The 20,132-nt window shown below is 37.1% G+C and overlaps 1 protein-coding gene across 2 annotated transcripts in view; it reads right to left on the bottom strand.

Annotated features, from left to right (window-relative positions):
• Nucleotides 1–3,880: 3,880 nt before the first annotated feature.
• Nucleotides 3,881–20,132, bottom strand: part of LOC121320339 (beta-1,3-glucosyltransferase-like) — a 41,958-nt gene continuing 25,706 nt past the window's right edge. The window contains exons 6-12 of one of the 2 annotated variants that reach the window (XM_041258561.1): nt 17,872–18,003; nt 16,117–16,186; nt 10,299–10,412; nt 8,248–8,347; nt 6,608–6,727; nt 6,360–6,504; nt 3,881–5,463 (exon numbers count right to left, since the gene is read on the bottom strand). In XM_041258561.1, the coding sequence (XP_041114495.1) occupies nt 5,299–5,463; nt 6,360–6,504; nt 6,608–6,727; nt 8,248–8,347; nt 10,299–10,412; nt 16,117–16,186; nt 17,872–18,003 (846 nt within the window). In that variant the 3' untranslated portion in view covers nt 3,881–5,298. The remainder of the gene's footprint in view (nt 5,464–6,359; nt 6,505–6,607; nt 6,728–8,247; nt 8,348–10,298; nt 10,413–16,116; nt 16,187–17,871; nt 18,004–20,132) is intronic. The other variant, XM_041258562.1, reaches the window with a different exon arrangement.

Raw genomic sequence — 20,132 nt, 5'->3', positions numbered from 1 at the left:
AAATCAAAACTGAAATAAGTTGGTTGGATAAGTGTCCACAACCCTTGTAATAGTAATCCTAAATTAGTTCAGGTGTAACCAATCGCCTTCAAAATCACCAGCCAAGGTAAGTGGCCTCCACCTGTGTTAAACTGTAGTGATTCACATGATTTCAGGATAAATTCAACAGTTCCTGTAGGTTCACTCTACTTGGTAGTTCATTTCAAAGCAAAGACTCAAACATGAGCACCAACAGCCTCGCCAGGCTCTGCGTGAACGAACTCTGCAAAGCAACTAGCCTTTTTGACAGGCGGATATCCAATAGATGGGTTTAAAAAAATATCAAAGGCCTTGAATATCCCTTGGAGCACGGTCAAGACAACTATTAAGAAGTGTAAGGTGTATGGCACCACCAAGACCAAGTTTACATCAGGCTTTCCATCCAAACTGGATGCCGAGGAAGAGAGAGACTGACCAGCGAGGCTACCAAGAGGCCAATGGAAACTTTGCAAGAGCTACAGGCTTTAATGGCCAAGACCACATGGGTGAAAAAAGTATAGGGGTTGTAGACTTTCTATAGGCATTGTATATGTCTCCCTTGTTATTGAGAAAACTGTGTGAAACGCCAACATGCAGGTCAGGAAAGTAGATAATTTCCCTTTCATCAGAAATGAACAGATAGGCACTGGAAATTACAAGTCCACAGGAGCCAGTCACTTTTCCCTGTAAAATAGCTGAATTCATCTTCTACCCTTGATTCATTGTTCCTTACAATATACAGTACGATTAAAAACAAAAGCAGTATGTAGGGCTGGCAACACTGTGTCTCACATTAGTATGGCCTTGAATAATTATCCCCATGGAGTTTATTGGGTTTGTTGACACAACCAATGATCAATTATGCCAAAGAAATTTAACAGTTTTGATTGTCAAACAAGAAAAAATGTTGCTGTAATGAATGTGCAATATATAATTAGAAGTTAACCTTTATACATTTACATGACAAGTGAAATCGCTGTCCAGCACTGTAAACACCCCCCCTCTGCAGTATCACATTAATCTTTTCCTTTTCAAACTCCCCACAACCCCCTGAGTTTCACACTGACTTGCTGTTTACACACTGCCTGCCCCTTGAGCAGCATAGGTTTTTCTGTTTTGAGTAAGTGCACTGAAACATGGAAGAAGCTATTATTATGTTTACTTGTTCAATCATTTTGTTTTTATTCAAGCTTAATATTATTACCTCAATTAATAGTTTGCTCAAAAAACGTAAATTAATAAATGTGTTTTATAATACAAAATCGTATTTACAGAGGGCTTAACATGCGCATGTATAAGTCAGCTTGACCTTGTGAATTCAATCCCAAGAGAAGATAACACTGGAATACAAGTGACCTTTATCTGGTATTATGGAAAACAGAAATCTGTTCCACTGCTTTTAGATTTGTTTTTCGATGATTTATACATTTATGACCGAGGGACACGCTAACAATAGTAATTGTGTTAGGATTACAAGGATGTTAAAGTATAAAGGGATGAATCCGATAACAAGGTTTACGAGGACTGCAAAATCATTGATGCATTAAAGAAAGTTTTTGAATATTTTCACCAGGGAGAATACAAACAGTATGCCATCAAACCCACTGTGCCATTCTGCACATAATTATTTTTTTATAAATTTGGTTGTTGCCAGTGGTTTTTTACCCTGATTTTCTCCCCAAATTGGAATGCCCAATTATTATTTTTATCCCGGTTCACCGCTGCAACTCCTGAGTCAGGAAACGGTGGCTGCAGGTCTACAGCAAAGCCACCAGACCAATAGTGCCGGAGGACAACACAGATCTGAGTGGCTTCTACAGCAGACCCACAGGTGCCCTATTGGCCACAGGAGTTGCTGGTGTGCGGTGAACTGAGGATTACCCTGCTGACCTGAACCCTCCTCACCCAGGTGGCGCTCGGCCAATTGTGCGCCACCCCCTGGGAACTCCCCCCCCTGGGAACTGACCGTGTCATGACTCTATGGCTGGACTCAACCAGCTACGTCCAGGCTATAGGGCGCATCCTGCACTCCACGTGGCGCGCCTTTACTGGATGCACCACGGGAGCCCCTGTCCACATAGTTCTTAAAGAATTGGTAAAGCAGAGATCTTAAAAAAGCTACAGGAGCTAAAATTTAACAAATAACCAAAAATTGATTTTAATGTTAGTAAGTGTAAAGTATTGCACATTGGGCATGCAAATCTTTACACATAGAACAGAAACTGAATGGAAATACTTTAGGGAACAAATATTTGGTGGTTAAAGCAAAGGGCTTGATAACAGGAGGTCCCCGGTTCTAATGCCCACTCAGCCACTGACTAACATTGTGTGACCCTGAACAAGTCACTTAACCTCCTTGTACAGCATCCTTCAGATGAGACGTAAACTGAGGTCCTATTGTATGTAACTCTACAGCACTTGTTGATGGGAGGCAGTGTGGTCTAGTAGTTAAAGTCCAGTGCTTGTACCCAGAAGGTCACTAGTTCAAATCTCACCTCTGACACTGTGTGACATTAAGCAATTCAATTAACCTCCTTGTGCTCCACCCTGCAGATGAGAGGTTAACTCAATGTCCTATTCTAAGTGACTCTGCATATAATGCACAGTTCACAGCCTACCTCTGTAAAGTGCTTTGTGATGGTGGTCCACTATGAAAGGTGCTATATAAAAATAAATATATTATTACATTTCCCCCCACTAATTAATAACAATACATTTGAAATGGATCTTAGGGTTATAGTGAACTTGTCATTAAAAGTACCTTACCAAAGTGATGAGGCAGTTATTAAGGAAATTATAATGTTATATTGCAAACTGCGTGGCATAAGAGTGTATGGAAGCTATGCTTATATAATGCTCTAGTTAGACCTCACCTAGAATACTGTGTCCAGTTTTGTTCACCTCCCTACAAAGAATTGTACTTCTAAGAAGGTACAGAGAATGACACCTAAGTTGATCCCAGGAATTAATGGAATGAGCTATGATGAAAGTTTAAAATAACCGACTCTCTTCTGCCTAGAAAATAGAAGGGAGAGCCGGCTTTCAAAGTGTATAGAATATTAAATTGTACAAAGTTAACCCAAGTAATTTCTGCAAATGTAGTAGAGAGAGAATACATGCATGGAATGACCTTCCAGGCGACGAAGTAGGATCCAAAGCACAGGGAACATTTAAAAACAAACAGATGATATCCCATGAAACTAGATTTGAACCCTTAGCAGTGGCATATTGTATGCTAAGAAGGGATGAGTCTTGATGGGCTGAATGCTCTCTTCCCTTGCACACTTTTCTGATGTTCTCATGTACAAGTACCTCCTGATCGTGCCCCAGTTTTAACCAAGGACTTCAGAAACTGTGTTTGTGAGCACAGGTTTGAAAGAATCTGCAAAGTGAGAGAGCTGAATACATCACAAAGGTATAAAGAGAGTTATTTAGCTTAATTCAAGTTCTCAAGAATTGCAACATAACAAAACACATTTCAAAGCTGTCATGAATATATAGAAGGAATACATACAGCATACAATAGATTGTTTATTATCAAAACTGAAGGGATAATGTTTAACAGTACATTGTTAATTCACTTTGGAGAGTAAAAGTGGTGTTAGCCTGCACAGTTTTCATTACTAAGTTGTACGTTTAGTGGCAGTATCACTGTAATATCTAATATCCTTAATCTTCTACCTCCTGAAAAAAACCCCACAAACTTCAGTATTAATATTGTATGTTTTATGAAAATATAGCATTGTCAGTACAGTGTGTGTGTGTGTGTGTATGTTATATATATATATATATATATATATATATATATATATATATATATATATATATATATTATTATATATTTAATTCTACACCAGTAACTTTCAAAGTATTGTATAAATATATATAAAAAAATAATTATTACACGTTGAACTAAACACAAATGTTAACACAACAAATACATGGTATATTAGTGGTTGGAAAGTGGAAGGTTAATTGAGTGCTAAGCAAGGTTTTAAAACCCAATTAGCAATATTATCCTTTGCACCGTTTCTTCAGTGGAAGATTTGTTTGCTCTTTTTTTCAATGGAATGTTTGTAACATGCAGGTATTTAAAAGATACTGCTACATAAGTAAAACCGGGCCATATGACCGTATGCACAAGATTTAAATAAATCAAATTAGATACCAGGAAGTAGCAGTGATGTGACAGACTTAAAAATAAAAACCCTACAAACTGAATTAAAGTATAAAAAGACTGTGACAATGCTGCAAATGCTGATAACAGGTTAAAACAAACAAACAAAAACCTTTGTATGCACTCCTTTAAAACTAATTCGGCCACAAAATGCTTAATATTTATTGGTTGATATCAATGACCAAGGTGACCAAGAATCACAGGACACTGCTGTGTACCACGTTTGAAGACAAGATCTCATTGCCAGTAGCCTCCATAATACAACCTGAACAAGAGAATCGGGACACAGCTGTGAAGAGGTTTTGATAATATTTCAAAGTAAGTTATAGGAAATAGAAATGTTACATAACAGCTGATAGGGAAGTCCTATTAGAACAGATGTCAAGAAGGCTCACTGCCACATTTGCCGGAGGTATTTATTTAATGCAACATATATGAAGTCTAAATCTCAAATGGTTTGATATGGCCTTACAACAAATGTGACAAGAAAGTGGCTCTTTTTTTTGTTGGACTGTGACATTTATAAAAAGAGAATAATCAAAACAGCTACTGCATGTGCAAAATGTGAAGACACTATTTGAAAGAGAGTGTTTTCCATCACTGTCATAGTCAGCAGTTAAAACAATGTGGCAGTGAAACTGAATGACACTAGAAACCTAAAAAAATTTGTATGCCCTAAACATAACAAGCATATTGGTTCAGAGTCCAATGTCAAGACCATTGGCACGTTTAGCCTGTGGTGGTTTATAACCCTGCATGTATAAAGTCAGTACCTCAAGTGGTCTCTGACATATGGGACCTACAGTAAACAGTTCAGCAGCTTTATAAAATGATCATCACAAATGGGTTCATTTTTTTTTGGACAATACTCATAGTTGTTATATTTTCCAATGAGCTTCTATAACACACAATTTGAAGTCTGTATCTCAAATGGTTTACGAGGTATTGAAGAAATGTCAAATGTACAAAAAACATTGCTTAATTAAGAACATGTATTGTGAACTGGCTGCAGCTGACATTAAATCAATGATCTATTCTGTTTAACCATTCATCTCTCAGGTTTGAAGTATCACGATATTGTAGATTTGGTGGTATTCTAAATATTATAACTCCTCTCTAATCATTGTGTGTGGCTGTTCGGATCCTGAGTCTTTTTCTTCTGCCAGCCAAGTATTAAAGACTGTCACTGGATCAATATTCCAATGCTTGTGAAAAGAAACCGGAATCTGGTGAGCAAGATAGTCCCTCGAATAATCATCTGGTCTTGCCTGAAGAAAAGAAAAATAAAAGTTACAAATCAAAAGGGAGACACTCATATGAATGTTCCATTTATATTTTGATGAAAGAGTAGTTTATTTTGACAAAAATTAAATTCTTCTTCATTACTGCTTAGAAACTGCTCTTCTTAATTTAATTTCATCGAACTGTGTCCCTCTCTGTCTGGGAGCAAGGAGTATACTGAATAACAAGATACACATATACCAATCAAGCTAGAAGTGTTTCAATGCAACTGTCTATATCTTTGCAAAACCTTGCTAGAATTTTGTCAAAGGAATTGCTTTATGTTATTAGACAAGATAACAGCACAGATCAGTATTTCTGAATTGCAACATTGATCGAAACTAGCTAAAGGTTGACAAAAACATCACTCGTGTGCTTTGGAATTATTACAATAAATTATAAACCTTACAGATCGTTTCGGCTCATTAAGTTTCCAAGTAAAGCAGTGGTTATATCACTGGTCGATATTTAAAAGAATTGGCATATTGTTCTGTTTATAATGACACACCCAAGCCTATACTGTTGTTGCATCGGTTTGTAACTTTCAACTCAAATTCATACAACTCAGGGTTTCCGAGAAAACAACATGGTGTCTGCTACCCATACATACAACGTACGTGCCTCTACATTCAATGATCTGTCTGGTAATACCCACAGGGTTAGGTGTTATAGGCTAAATCAACAATAACCTTTCCAATGATGAGCTGGAAAGCCAAGCACAGACACTTTCTGTCAACTCATGCTATCGCCTGTTGGTTGTAACTTGTTCTTGTTAAACATTCATTGGATCTATTCTTTGTAAGGAGAGTTAGTGCTGTGTTTGTCAAAATTGAGTTGACTGTACATTTTCATTACAGTGAATTCAGCTGGCCTGACACATTACCTGGTGAAACAGTGGACTGTGCGTTACTGGAATTCCCAGACCATTGAAGCACATCCCCAGAACCATATCATCAGGGGCATCATTGCTGTAACACCGGCAATTGCTCTCAAGAAGTCTCACAACAGCCTCTCTACTGAAGACCATTCTTCAAAGTAAACAAAATCAGAAGTGTGTAAAAAGTGAACGTGTTTAATAATGCATCCCCAACCTTTACACTTAAAAGTAAACCTAGGAAGACAGTGACTTACCCACCTCCTCCTGTGACGTAACTGTACCCCCCGATCCCAAGTCCATACCCATAGCGCTCTCCTAGAAATACTGGCTCATTTGCATCGTAACAGCTCAACAACTTCTGCAATCTTGGAACACTTTAAAAGAAGCATGGAAATCTAGTTAATATATGCTTAACTAGTAAGCAGTTTATGAAATTACTGATGATCTATAGTCTGTGTATCAACTAAGCGTTGGGACAAATGAATAATGCAGAATGGCGAGGATAGGGCATTTGATGTCAGTTTTACTCTACTGTCCCCTTGCTTAGTATATATCTTAGTACGACTGGTTCTTCAAAAACATGAAAACGATTTTAATGAGCAATCCGTCCCACAGGTGCAGTGGTACTCCAAATATAATTACTGCTAACGCAGTGTGACTGGGTGGAAAATTCATTACTGAAGATATGACAGGCACAAACAAAATCAAAATTCCACGACATTTTTCTCACAGAAATAAATATTAATAAATATAAAATGAGCTATTTGAAAATACCACTGACTTGCTGTTGAAGCAATGGTATAACGTTTAAATTATTCAAGACAATAATATATTGTTGACAGGTCATTCTATTATCACAGAATGCCATTCAGGACAAGGCTGTTGAGTGGAACTGTGGCCTAATAACAGTTAAAAATGTTGACCGTTATGCAGTGCCTTGAATTTTCACAAGTATTCTCCAAACATTTTCATATTCGAAGCTTCCTAATAGGAACCTTTCAGATGACATTTGGGTATGATCCGATAAACTGTTGATTTTATACAAATTTCACAGATATTTATGAGATTATGAGGACCATCTGTATGCAAATGCACCGGCTGTGTTCTGAAATGGCCTGTGACTGCAAATAAGACATCCAATTTCAAGCTTCAAGCATGGTCAGTTCTTTAATGTTTAAACTGGTAATTCTGTATTTTTTTCAAAAACATGAATAACTACCAAGAGTTGGACCCTGAGACTTCAATATCTTTCTCAAAGGTTATTTGACCAAAAAGCGACTACAAAAAATTATACAAACATAAACACATGCAAACAGCCATAAAAACATTACAACAAAACAACATCTAATCAACAAATACTGACAATAAAAACACAGAAACAACTTGGATATCTTTCTGCAAATGCATTCCCTTATTCTTTGAGAACATTTCATTTTTGGAATGATGGAATGTTTGTAACATTCTGCAATTCAACAGGGACAGACACCCTGCACTAATTTAAGGTTCCATTTTTATTCTTTAATCCAGTTCAATGTACAGACATTTAATATAAAAGTAAGATCATCATTCACCTTGCTTTGAAAGATGCCTTTGTAACAAGAATCACTGCAAAACTGCCCCCAAGAAAGGACAAAACTCAAAACCATGTGATATCTTACATTCACCACCAGGGATAACTGCTTAGAGGAAGAGAGCCTTTCAGGTGTGGCTTGACAGCTTTCACACAGGTCAGACCAATGATGTGGGGTTCCTGCCATTCAAATCCATTAGAATAAGTCTTTTTGTGTACCATAGGCTAGCTTTTGTTAAATATCTGTCTTGTTACAGCAACACAAATAATCACTGGCAACTGTATCTTGATGTTCCTTCTCTAAAAACAAACAGAAAACTGTACCTGATCAACGTGTCATCATCTACAATCACCAGCCAGTTCGTTTTTGGAATAGCTTCACTCAAAAATCTCTCCAGTATGGCAAATGTCTTCCCACAGTGACCTTAAAATGTAATAGGGGGAAATACAACTGAGTACAAAATATCTTGCAATAAGTACTGCAATTACAAACCTGTTCTGCACTCACATCATTAAGCAGTTAGGGAGGGAGTAGCATTATCTCAGACTCAGTCTATTGCCAGATAAGGTCTGATAGAGACACAAACCATTGCTATCAAAACCAGATAAGGACACAGTTTTTTTGGCAAAGTTCCCCCAATCAAAGTGCTACTGATTTTTTTTCTACTGTTTCTGCATACACCATAGCTGCCCACCTACCTGTTCCTAGTGGTCATTTATTTATTTTTTGTTTCTAAAATTTAAAATGTTCAATTTTGTTCCCTCACCGCAGCCATTCCCCATACATCTCAATGGAACTGAAGGTCAGTGGGCATCCTCCAATCCTACAACCCCCTTTACTTTTACACCCACCAGCTGCTTCCCCTATTGACTGAAGTGCTTTCAGCCAGTAACAATAAAACACTGCTTGAACCACAAGAAATGACCAAGGAAGTAAAGCTGTAACAGACATCCTGGAAGGCAAGATAAGAAAATTGATATATTTCTTGAACCCAGTGTAGGATCAGATGCCTCTCTTAAAATGAAAATACATGTTTGCTATAACATATATGTCTTTAAAAACAACCCATTTGAGATCTACGTAGCTTGTGGAAGTGCACAATAGGTAAGATGTCGGGAATTAGTTTGTTAGCTACAATTTCACTCAAATGTTGAGTGAGGGATGGTAACTTGTATTCTGTGCTGTGTTTAGCACAACATTTTTTAGCACTAGCCGGTTTGACTGTCACAGCAATGATGGCACTGTTTGCTCTTGAATTGAAGGAGTTTCATTTACAGCAATTACAGATTATTTAAAACCTGAAGCAGCATTATTACAAAAATGGTGTTTTACCGACGTTATACGTGACATTTTTGAGATATGGTTTTGCTTGAAATCCAGTAGATGGCGTATTAACAGTATGGCATTTTCACTTCAGAAGAAAAACAGCTGATGTGTTTTTCTTGACTTCCTTTTTATTTTTCTTCCTGGTTTTCGTCCTGAATTCTGTAGCAGCAGCAAGCATACTCAGGATCAGGATTGTTGCTAGGTAACCATGCATCATAACCACAGCCTGTACTGATAGAAATCTTTTGATTAAAAAACCTCACAGTAATACATGAGTGTTAATGCAGTTCAATTTCCTCAGCCGAACGCGATATAGCTGCATCCTCCCATAATCCCTATTGCAATCCTCAAATCTGTGCCAGCAAAACGAATGGGTTGCTCATTGAGTTGTGCTCGGCTGTCATTCAAAATACAACCCATTTAAATATGTACAGCAGTCATTGCAACAAATATTCACTGAAATACAAGTTCATTCAACAAAACAAGCTAGGCACTGAACAGAAAGCTCAATGTTCTGTAATAAATGACCCTGCAAAATTCTTACAAATGGATGAAATGGCCTTAAATAGATTTTTTTTTCTTTTCTGGAAAAAAAAAAAAAAAAAAAAAAAAAAAATCAGTGAAATGTGTATATTCTTGTTTTTTTAGAAAAGATATTAGATAAAATAAAATACAAAAATATAAATAAATATTTTAAAGAATGCATGTATGTAAAAATCAAAAAAAAATACTGATAAATGTTATCCCGTGCAGACCATTGCAGTTTTCGTTCACTCATCCCTGTCTTACAGCTAGAATACTGAAGCTGGTGTTTTTAATGTTATGGGACAGCAAAAAGCTGTTAATTCATGGAGTAAGCCTCTTTTTGGAAGAGCACATTCTAATGTGAAAGAGCTTCATAGGAATGCGTTCCACTGCTGTGTGAGAAGCTTTTACGCAAGATTTCTCATAGAACCCATTTAGAACTAAACAGTGTAACGTGTGCACTTCCACGTAGTGCCTTGTCTCAGAAGGTGCAAACTGCAAAATGATTTAATGGTTGACTTACCCCTCTCTGTATTAGGCACTCCTAAGTTGATTGTTGGTATAGCGGCATCTGCATGATCGCTGTAGTATTCAATCAGTGCAGCATGCTTCTGCCAAGTCTTCTTTACAACTGGAACTGCAACAAAAGGACATCAAACCTGATCAAAATGACTGCAACTTAACAGCACAGCATTGTCTTCCCTGTGGTGTGACACACATGCAGAAATGACATGAGCTTTACCCTTAATATTACACTCTGCATACCCGACTATGCACAGAAACTAATACTGAGGTTACATGGTTTGCTGCCCATGGTATTCTCGCATATTTATTGTTACAACATCAATAAATATGCAAGAATACCATGGCAGCAAAATTCAATGCAAGTTGGCATGGTGTTTTGTCACAGACAGTGTTGGAATATACTTCCTGTGCTATACGAAACTAGGTCCTTTTGCATGGAAGGCATCTGTAGCCTTGGGGTCCAGATTCAGTTACTATGAATTTACCCATGGATGATACAGATGAAGGAACGAGCTGGAAACCTAGTGATATGAAAAATAGTGAGTTCTGACCCACAGCTGTGTTTTGGATGAAAGGAATCCCTCTTAAGGTTACCCTTTGTAAGCAACATGAAATGCATCAAGAAAATAGCTATCAATCCAGTACTATTGTTGTTGGTGAAAGAATGACTCTTAATAGAGGAACTAGAAGCAAGTCTCTGGCAGAATGCTCATTTTAAAAGTTCTGTTTGTTTTATGGTAGTGTGTGTTCCATAGCACCAACTATTCCATAAACACCAACAGCTGAAGTCAAGAGAATGACTCTTTAAATGCCATCTCACGCAGATTACTGCAGCGCTGTTCAGTCATTCCTGTCTGATGGCTGGAAGATTGGTATTTTTAATGTCATGGAACTGCAAAAATCTGTTCATTCTTACAAACAAAAACCAATTCCATCAGCGAGTGCAGACTTGCAGAGACATGTATTATTCAGTGAATTTCGGTTTGATGTCTGGTGTCTTGCGTATTTGGACTTCTAATAACTTTACATGCCTGGTCATGCTGAAGCACGACAAGATCAAACTTAGTTCAAAGTATACAGTAGGGATGGCAATTTTAAACATTTAAATGTATAAACTCCAAAGAAGCGGTTAAACGTTGAATAATATTGCAGATGTATAATCAGTCGCATGACAAATTTCAACGAACGCACATTTTGAATGATTTCATTTTAGTAATTTATTATCATATACAGCCAGTCTGTCACATATCCGACTGCTGGGGAGCCAGAGTAAGGGCAGATATTATAAAAATGAAGGGGTTTGGCAATTGCCTCCAAGTGGCTTTCCTAATTGGTGCAACAGAAAGATTGACACTGGGGCGGGTTTTATTCTCAGTCGATCTTGCCCTTCATTGGTGCACTCATGCTGTAGTGGGCGTGGTACAGCATCAACTCCACTGTAATAAAGTTAATGACAAGCGGATTATTTTTTTTTTTTAGGAAGTTTGTTATATATTTTTAATAAAATGGCATCTCTAAACAAAGGAACGAAGCAAAGCCACATCTGGAAGTATTTTGAGGAACAGGACGAGAAAACCGTGGTATGTAAATAATTACGCCAAACAAAATTGCCGTACCACAAAAACACAAGTTCAATGTTTCACCATTTGAAATGAAAACATTCAGAAATTACTGTGAATGGCGTTACTGAATGCAGTAAGAACCAAACATCAATAATAAACAGAAGGCTCCAGATGGCGACTGACATATATTTAGCCCTTACATCCCTGTGAATACGTACAGCACGACTTTAAAAGGACATTTTTTTTCCCATAATAATTCAAAGAACACACAGTGAAAATAAATTATGTATAGGCTTTAATTTACCAGTACACTTTTACGCAAATAATTTGTTTTAAAAATAAAAACAATGTCCTTAATTTGCCAACAAGGGGATATTTTTAAAAATAAAACTTATGCATTATGAGCATCAACAATTTACTCAAAGCCTCCACTAGTGTTTTCTACTATTATAACAACCTTGACTTGCATAAAGAAGGAAAAAACATTGAGTGAAATAGCTTGCAGCACTCGATTTTCAAGGTGTGGTATCCGAAGCATAATCAACAAGTACAGAGCAACATTATCTGTAATTGACAAACCCAGGACTGGAAGTCCCAAAAAGCTGTCTAACAAGGATGAGCAATACTTGAAGATAATATCCTTAAGGAACAGAAAGAAGTCAAGCGTTGACAACAGAACTGGCAGAAGGCACAGATGTTGTTGTCCATCAATCAGTCCAAAGCACCTTTGACCATTGTTCCATAGTCTAATTTCTGTGTTGTTGTGCATATTTTAGCTTTCTAGTCGTGTTCCCCTTTCTTAACAGAGGTATTCTTACTGCAACACATCATTTAAGTTAGCTACAGCTCCCGGAGGTTAGCCTTCTACAATGACAAACATCACAGATGAATAGACAGGCAAAGTAACACATAAAAACTCACGGTTTCTTTATACAACACAACAATCCTTTACTGGTCCTTTCGTAATCATAACAAAGGAACAGATTGTTTCACCACATCCCCTGATATACCTTCAGTCACGCCCCCTTCTCTAGTGAGTGCAATTACGTATCCTCCAATAAGGCGATGACTTCTGCTATTGTGACTCCGCCCCCTTTCTGGATGGCCGAATTCCGACTGACCCTGGAATGAACTGCCAAACCATCCAGTCCGGGGCACACTGATGCACGGCACTTACGACTCTTTTGCATTACTACCCTGCTTTGACTTTAAGACATCGATACAGCATTTACGACACGGTGAGGCCTGAGCCATGCGTCATGTGCGCAGCTCGGTGTACGAACCGCAGTACCTGCCGTGGTCTCTCAGACTTACTCTAGTGTTGTTGTTGTTTTTTTTTTTTGTTTGTTTTTTTTATGCATGTAACTGTTTTTTTTTTTTTTTTTTTTTTTCATTTATTTATTTTTTATTGATTTGCTGTTAAGAGCGATTGACTCAAAACGGAACGTAAGCTGTGAACTCTGTCACATAATGAGGGGCTTAACTTCAGGTGACCGTACTTCCTGCTAGGAGTACCACATACACACACTGAATACTTCATTGGAGAGCCCCGAGTCAGTACTTTTAAAAAAGCCAGGTAGGTGTCTCAGTAGTATGCGTGTAACCACCGGGCCGAGTGTAAAGAGTTAAATAAATATTTGCACGAGTACAATATAACGGGTCATTTTTGTAAAACTGTTATCTGGCTGAAGAGTCAGGAACGTAACCCCAATTTATAACATTGTTCCTATGGGAAAATGTGCTTCGACTTACAACGCGACAATATAATGTAAGAAAATAAATAAATAAATAAATGAAAAAGGTTTAGTTTAGTTTAATTTATTGACTTTGTGCCCACAGTGCCAGCACAGGCACATCTCATTCGTGTAGTACAAATACAAAGAGAGACATTTACTAAGATAAAAATAATAATACAAATGCTTTTAAAAAGACCAAATTCCCATTGGGCATATATATATATATATATATATATATATATATATATATATATATATATATATATATATATATATATATATATATATATATATTAGATTCTATTGATTCTTTAGTATTACATGCAGGACAACCACTGTAAGATCGTTACCTTTATTAAAAATGTGCACAGGTCAACTAATCCCCATAAACTAACCAATCTAAAATCTAAATTTAGTGACAGCTCAAACTTCAATATATACTTTGATGTTTTTTTTTTTTGGGGGGGGGGGGGGGGGTTCCACTTTGTAGTTAAGGCTTGGCGATGTTAAAATGTTATTTGCTTATTTAGGGTTTCTTTGCTTAGAAAATACTAACCAGGGCAGTCAGTATCAGAATGTAATATAAAGAGTGTGTGTGTATATGTAGATATGGTTTAAATGCTGACACCTGCATAGCATTTAAACATTCATAAAAATATACCAGAAGCACATTTCTAGTATATAGAATTCAACCTACTGAGGAACTTCCAACATCTTTGAGAACTTTTTGACCATGCTACTGTTGTGAATGATGAATTGTTCTCCATGGTATCTGCCTGAGTCATCTTAACCTTTGGATGGCAATTGTATTTGAAATGCAACTGCGGTGGGGACAACGAGAACCTTTGACGAGATTGTCAACCTGAAAAAAAAATCTATGCTGTCCCATACCATTCCATTTAATGAACACTGATCAGTGACCTTTCCGTTAGCCTCATTTTCTTTGACCTGCAGTAAGTCAGACTCTGTGAATTTATATTCCAGTGTAATTTGACACCTCATTAGGGATATTATTAGCGTCACATTAACGTTCATATCATAATTACATTCTCTTTTATATATGCTTCTGTGATGATCTCAGCCCATACTGAAATCAATACTATAGTATTATATAGTCAAGGCCAAAACAATATAGTTTACTAAAGTATGCCATTTGGAACAGTTAAGCGATAGTGCCCGTCCATGAAGGCACTACCGTGTGGTAGGACCCCAACTGAAGTTATGCATCCCGAGCAAAAGGTGACAGCACTACTGCTATTAGAAAACAAGTTTCCTCATTATTATCTTTGAAACAACATTTTAAAACCTTGATTTACCTTGAACTGATTCATCAGGTACCCTTCCGCTGAGAAAGGTTTTAGACGAAAATGTTCATAAATATCACACATAAAAGAAACTCAATATAACTGTATTTAACAAAAAAAAATATTTTACGTGTCAGAGCTGCTTATAGGTTTAGACAGTGCGAGATATCTGAATGGAGCATTATTACATTCAGTTAATGCTGTGAGCATATCTGCGGCCTGGTAGAAACCCGGTAGAGCTAGAGGCCGATCGTCTGATGGTACACAATTGTTTTCTAATCTACTATACTATTTACAATTGTACTGTTTCGACATGTACTCTAGAATATTATTTCATATTTTATGGTTAACCAGTTTTCATGTGTTGCTTGCTCTAATTTATACTCATGTCTAGCTTCAAAATTAATTTTATTTTTATTGTATTTTTTTTTTTACTGTCTCCTTACCTAGATGTTTGAATAAACTGATACAGTCCATATAAATCTGTAACGCTATATCAAACTACCTTTATAGCAGAAAGAACCAGCACTGTCGAATGACCTGCCATGCTGGACTAAGTTTACTTTTATAAATTGACAAGGATAGTGCTGGAGTTCAATGATATAAAGACACTTTGGCTGATCTAGCTTACATTACCCATGTTTCTGTCTGACAGCAAAACTGAAGAGCAGCTCCTGAGCTCAGGTGAAAGCATCTTAACAATGACTTACCAATACAAAAATAAATAATACAAAAAACAAAATATTGTATTAATTGCAATAAGAACCACTCAGATCAATATTAAACATCATAAAAACACATCATTTGAAGGTACAGAGCATATCCTTTGAACCACTTCCTTACCAAGAACTAAATAACAAAAACTTTGCGAAAACAAGTGTCTCACCCAGTACAAGCACTACTATGGCATTTGTTGTCTGTTCTACCCCACTTGGACTGCTTATATCCCTGAAAAGCTATGAGTGGTAGAAATAATACCCAAGCCAATCATTCTGCAATGGTAGTAAATGGATAACATGTACTTGTGAGACAGCTGGCTTGTTAAAATAATTTAAACATATTCCAGGAGTAGACAGTACAGTGATACCAAGATACTTAGAAAGTGGGCAGCTGCAGTGGAGTAAATCTGCTAACCCCCCCCCCCCCCCGGCACCACATGCTTTTAATTTTTTAATTAACCTCAATATTCAAGTGCAAAATTATTAACTACTTACTTCTTTCCTTGTGAAATTTTCTGCAAGTTTTTACTGCAATAAAGATGTCCCTTTTGTCAACAGGATCCCCCTACAATATTAAGGGTAAATCATTGATTCAAAATTGAAACTTATTAGGGGTCTTACAAAATGATCTATAAGTAAGAACATATAAAACAACCCAAGAAATGATCTGAATTATAAAGAAGTGAACGACACAGCAAGAGGAATAGAATGTACTGTGTGTACTGTAGTCCTGCCTAGTTGGAAAACAGCAGTATCTAACACCTGTGTTTTAATCAATTATGTCTGGATTATGTGTGTGATTTGGGAGTACAGTAAATGGATTTGCAATGTCTGATGATGAAAACAGAGTATATTCAGTTACTCTAAATAGCAGTGGATATAAGGGCTACTGTTGTTGAAATAATCAATAAAGGGCCCAAAATTATAAAAAAAATCAAACATCCCCAGTTTATATTAAAAAGTAAGTAGCGGGGTTCCCAAAAAAATAGCGTTGCACGTCCCCATGTGGAGCTACAGCTGTTTAAATAAAGTACTTGTCATTTCTCTTTTCATTGTTAACATCCTGACAGCTATTTACACTTAAAACTTTAAAGACTGTTTCTTTTCAAAATGTCCGCTCTAGTGCACTGACAGTGTAAGGATTGTTGCCCACATTGTCAAACAGGTAACTAGAGCAGACATTGTGAAAATAACTTTGAAACAAGGTAAGTAAAGCTACAGAAATGAAGTTTGTGTCATTTTCTATCATGAATTTTGGAAAGGTGCTGGAGGCAGAATTTCTGTTTTTCTTGAAAACAGATTCCCATGCTAAATGAATGGGGTTTGCACCTTTCTTGCACACTTGTATGCTCTCTGCAACACTTCTGTGGTTCTTCTGCTTTGAATTTCAACAATACTTCTCTTGTGTTGCCTGTTTATCACTGCTTAGTAATTACCTGTGCTAACTGTTCCCACTGTACAAATAACATTTTTCATGCTGAAATCATGGGTAATTAAACTGAAAGCATGAATTACTTATATAAGCAAGTATTTACTATAAGTTTGAACTGCTCTTAGTCAAACTCACTCTTACAATTTATTGTATTATTTATTTTAATCTTACTTGAATTAATCTTATTGTACTTTCATGACTGCTCTTATCTGCATTGTGATATTCTGTAATGTGATATTTTATAATGTGATATTTTATACTGCAATACTTTGTACTGTGATATTTTGTAACAACTGTAAGTTGCCCTGGATAAGGGCGTCTGCTAATAAATTATTATTATTATTATTATTATTATTATTATAGGCAATGATGGACACAGAAACCTGACAGGAGATTCTTAATTAATACTACAGCAGCACACAGAACCATCTAGAATGACTGAAAGAGTCATTTTTAAAATGAGACAGAAATTAACTCAAATGGCATTTTAAACTGTAACATTAATGTTTTTAATTTAGTTTAATTCTTATCAAGGGTTTCCAAATAAATAATAATTATTAAAGAAAATAAAAGAATACAACTTTCAGTATTGCCTTTGTATTGTGCCACTGTGTTGACCATTGCTTGTTCCAAAATTCTAAACTATTTGTTGGCTTCTTCGTGAGCCACTCTCGAGAAAAGAAAATAGTACTGTTCATTCTAAAACTCTAGCTTCAACATTTTGTTAATGTGGAACCCTCTTCTGGATGTAGAAATATCTGAAGATGTGATATACAGAACAATAACTCTCACTGTACAAAGTATGTCAGCATGCCTACACAGAAAGGGAGGTCTGTATTCAACGTAGTCGCACAGTCTTTTGCAGTGGGAGAACCTTCTTCTTTGGTGCACAGTTCCTGCACTGGAGTTAGGGAAGGACCGTTGCCACTCTCCCAGATATAAAGTGCAATCTGAAACAAGGAGGACACATTTACATACAGTGCACATCAGCGTGTGTTCCTGGGATCCAACACTACACAGGTATGTTTCCTATGCTTTCATTTTAGGATATTTAAAGCTAAGTTATATACTAAGTGGTCAGTCATGGTTGTTTTCTAAGTCACTATATATGAGACATTTCACCATGGTTTTATAACAGTAAATTCAAGGTTCTGCCTGTATGGCCAGTTTGCACATCACCTTTGTCAAGGGTTTTCATACACAAAAAAATATATTCTCTAGTGAATGAAGCGCAGCAAGTAAAGGATAAATTAAGGGTGGGAGGAATACGCAGTAATGGAAGAAAAGCAGGAATAGAATGACCTGAGATTTGAAATTAATTCAGAAGTGTGTGATCTGTGCTGGCTATCGGCTACTCTGAGTAAAAAACAAGGCTGCCTTTTCCAGTTACAGCAGCAGGCGGCAGTGGAGAGCAAGAAAAGGCAGCGGAGACAGCTCAAGAAGGCAGCCGCACTGTTTAAGTTTGCTTACGTACCCCTACTGGTGAAGTACAGTCACTGGAACATTACAGTGGCTCTCAAAAGTATTCACCCACCTTGGACTTTTCCACATTTTATTGTGTTATAACATGGAATCAAAATGGATTTAATTAGGAGTTTTTGCCACTATCAACACAAAAAAGTCCATAATGTCAAAGTGAAAAATAAGATAAATTAATTACAAATATAAAACACAAAATAATTGATTGAATAAGTATTCACCCCCTTTACTATGACACACCTAAATAAGCTCTGTCTTTAGAAGTCACATAATTAGTTGAACGGAGTCCACCTGTGTGCAATTAAGGTGTTTCACATGATTTCAGGTTAAATACACCTGTCTCTGGGAGGTCCCACAGTTGGTTAGTACAATTCTTAACAAAAACTACATCAAAAGCACCAATCAGGGGTAGGATATAAGAACATTTCCAAGGCACTGAATATCCCCCAGAGCACAGTAAAGTCCATTATTAAGAAATGGAGAGAATATGGAACAACTGTAAATCTGTCTAGAACAGGGCACCCTCAAAAACTGAGTATCCTGGTGAGAAGGGCACTAGTCAGGGAGGCCACCAAGAGACCTACAGCAACTCTAAAGGAGTTACAGTCTTCCACGTCTGACACTGTGCATATGGCAACAGTAGCCCTAATGCTTCACAAAACTGGCCTTTATGGAAGAGTGGCAAAAAGAAAGCCATTGTTAAAAAAAACTCACATCAAATCTCGGCTAGAGTTTGCCAGAAGGCATGTGGGAGACTCCGAGACCAACTGGAAGAAGATTCTATGGTCTGATGAGACCAAAGTAGAGCTTTTTGGCCTCAACACTAAGCGCTATGTTTGGCGCAAGCCTAACACCGCACATCATCCTTTGAGAACACCATCCCTACCGTGAAGCATGGTGGTGGCAGAAACATGCTATAGGGATGCTTCTCTGCATCAGGGCCTGGAAAGCTTGCGAAGATAGAGCGCAAAATGGATACAGCAAAGTACAGAGAAATCCTGGAGGAAAACCTGCTGAAGTCTGCAAGAGACCTGGGACTTGGGAGAAGATTCATCTTCCAGAAGGACAATGACCACAAACATACAGCCAAAGCCACACTGGAGTGGCTTAAAAATAAAAAGGTCAATGTCCTGGAGTGGCCCAGTCAAAGCCCGGACCTCAATCCAATTGAGAATATGTGGAAAGAGTTGAAAATTGCTGTTCACCAAAGGTCCCCATCCAACTTGACGGAGCTTGAGCAATTTTGCAAAGAAGAATGGGCAAAAATTGCAGTGTCCAGATGTGCAAAGCTGGTAAAGACTTATCCAAATAGACTCATGGCTGTAATTGCTGCCAAAGGTGCCTCTACCAAATATTGACTCAAGAGGGCAAGAGGGTGAATACTTATGCAATCAGTTATTTTCTGTTTTGTCTTTGTAATTAATTTAAAACAATTTGTAGAATTTATCTTTCACTTTGACATTATGGACTTTTTTTGTGTTGATCAGTGGCAAAAACTCCTAATTAAATCCATTTTGATTCCATGTTATAACACAATAAAATGTGGAAAAATCCAAGGGGGGTGAATACTTTTGAGAGCCACTGTATTTAGTTCAGCTCA

This window comes from Polyodon spathula, chromosome 9, assembly GCF_017654505.1.
Source record: "Polyodon spathula isolate WHYD16114869_AA chromosome 9, ASM1765450v1, whole genome shotgun sequence".
NCBI lineage: Eukaryota > Metazoa > Chordata > Actinopteri > Acipenseriformes > Polyodontidae > Polyodon > Polyodon spathula.
Note: the sequence above shows the minus strand (reverse complement) of the source record. Positions and strands in the feature narration are given on the sequence as shown.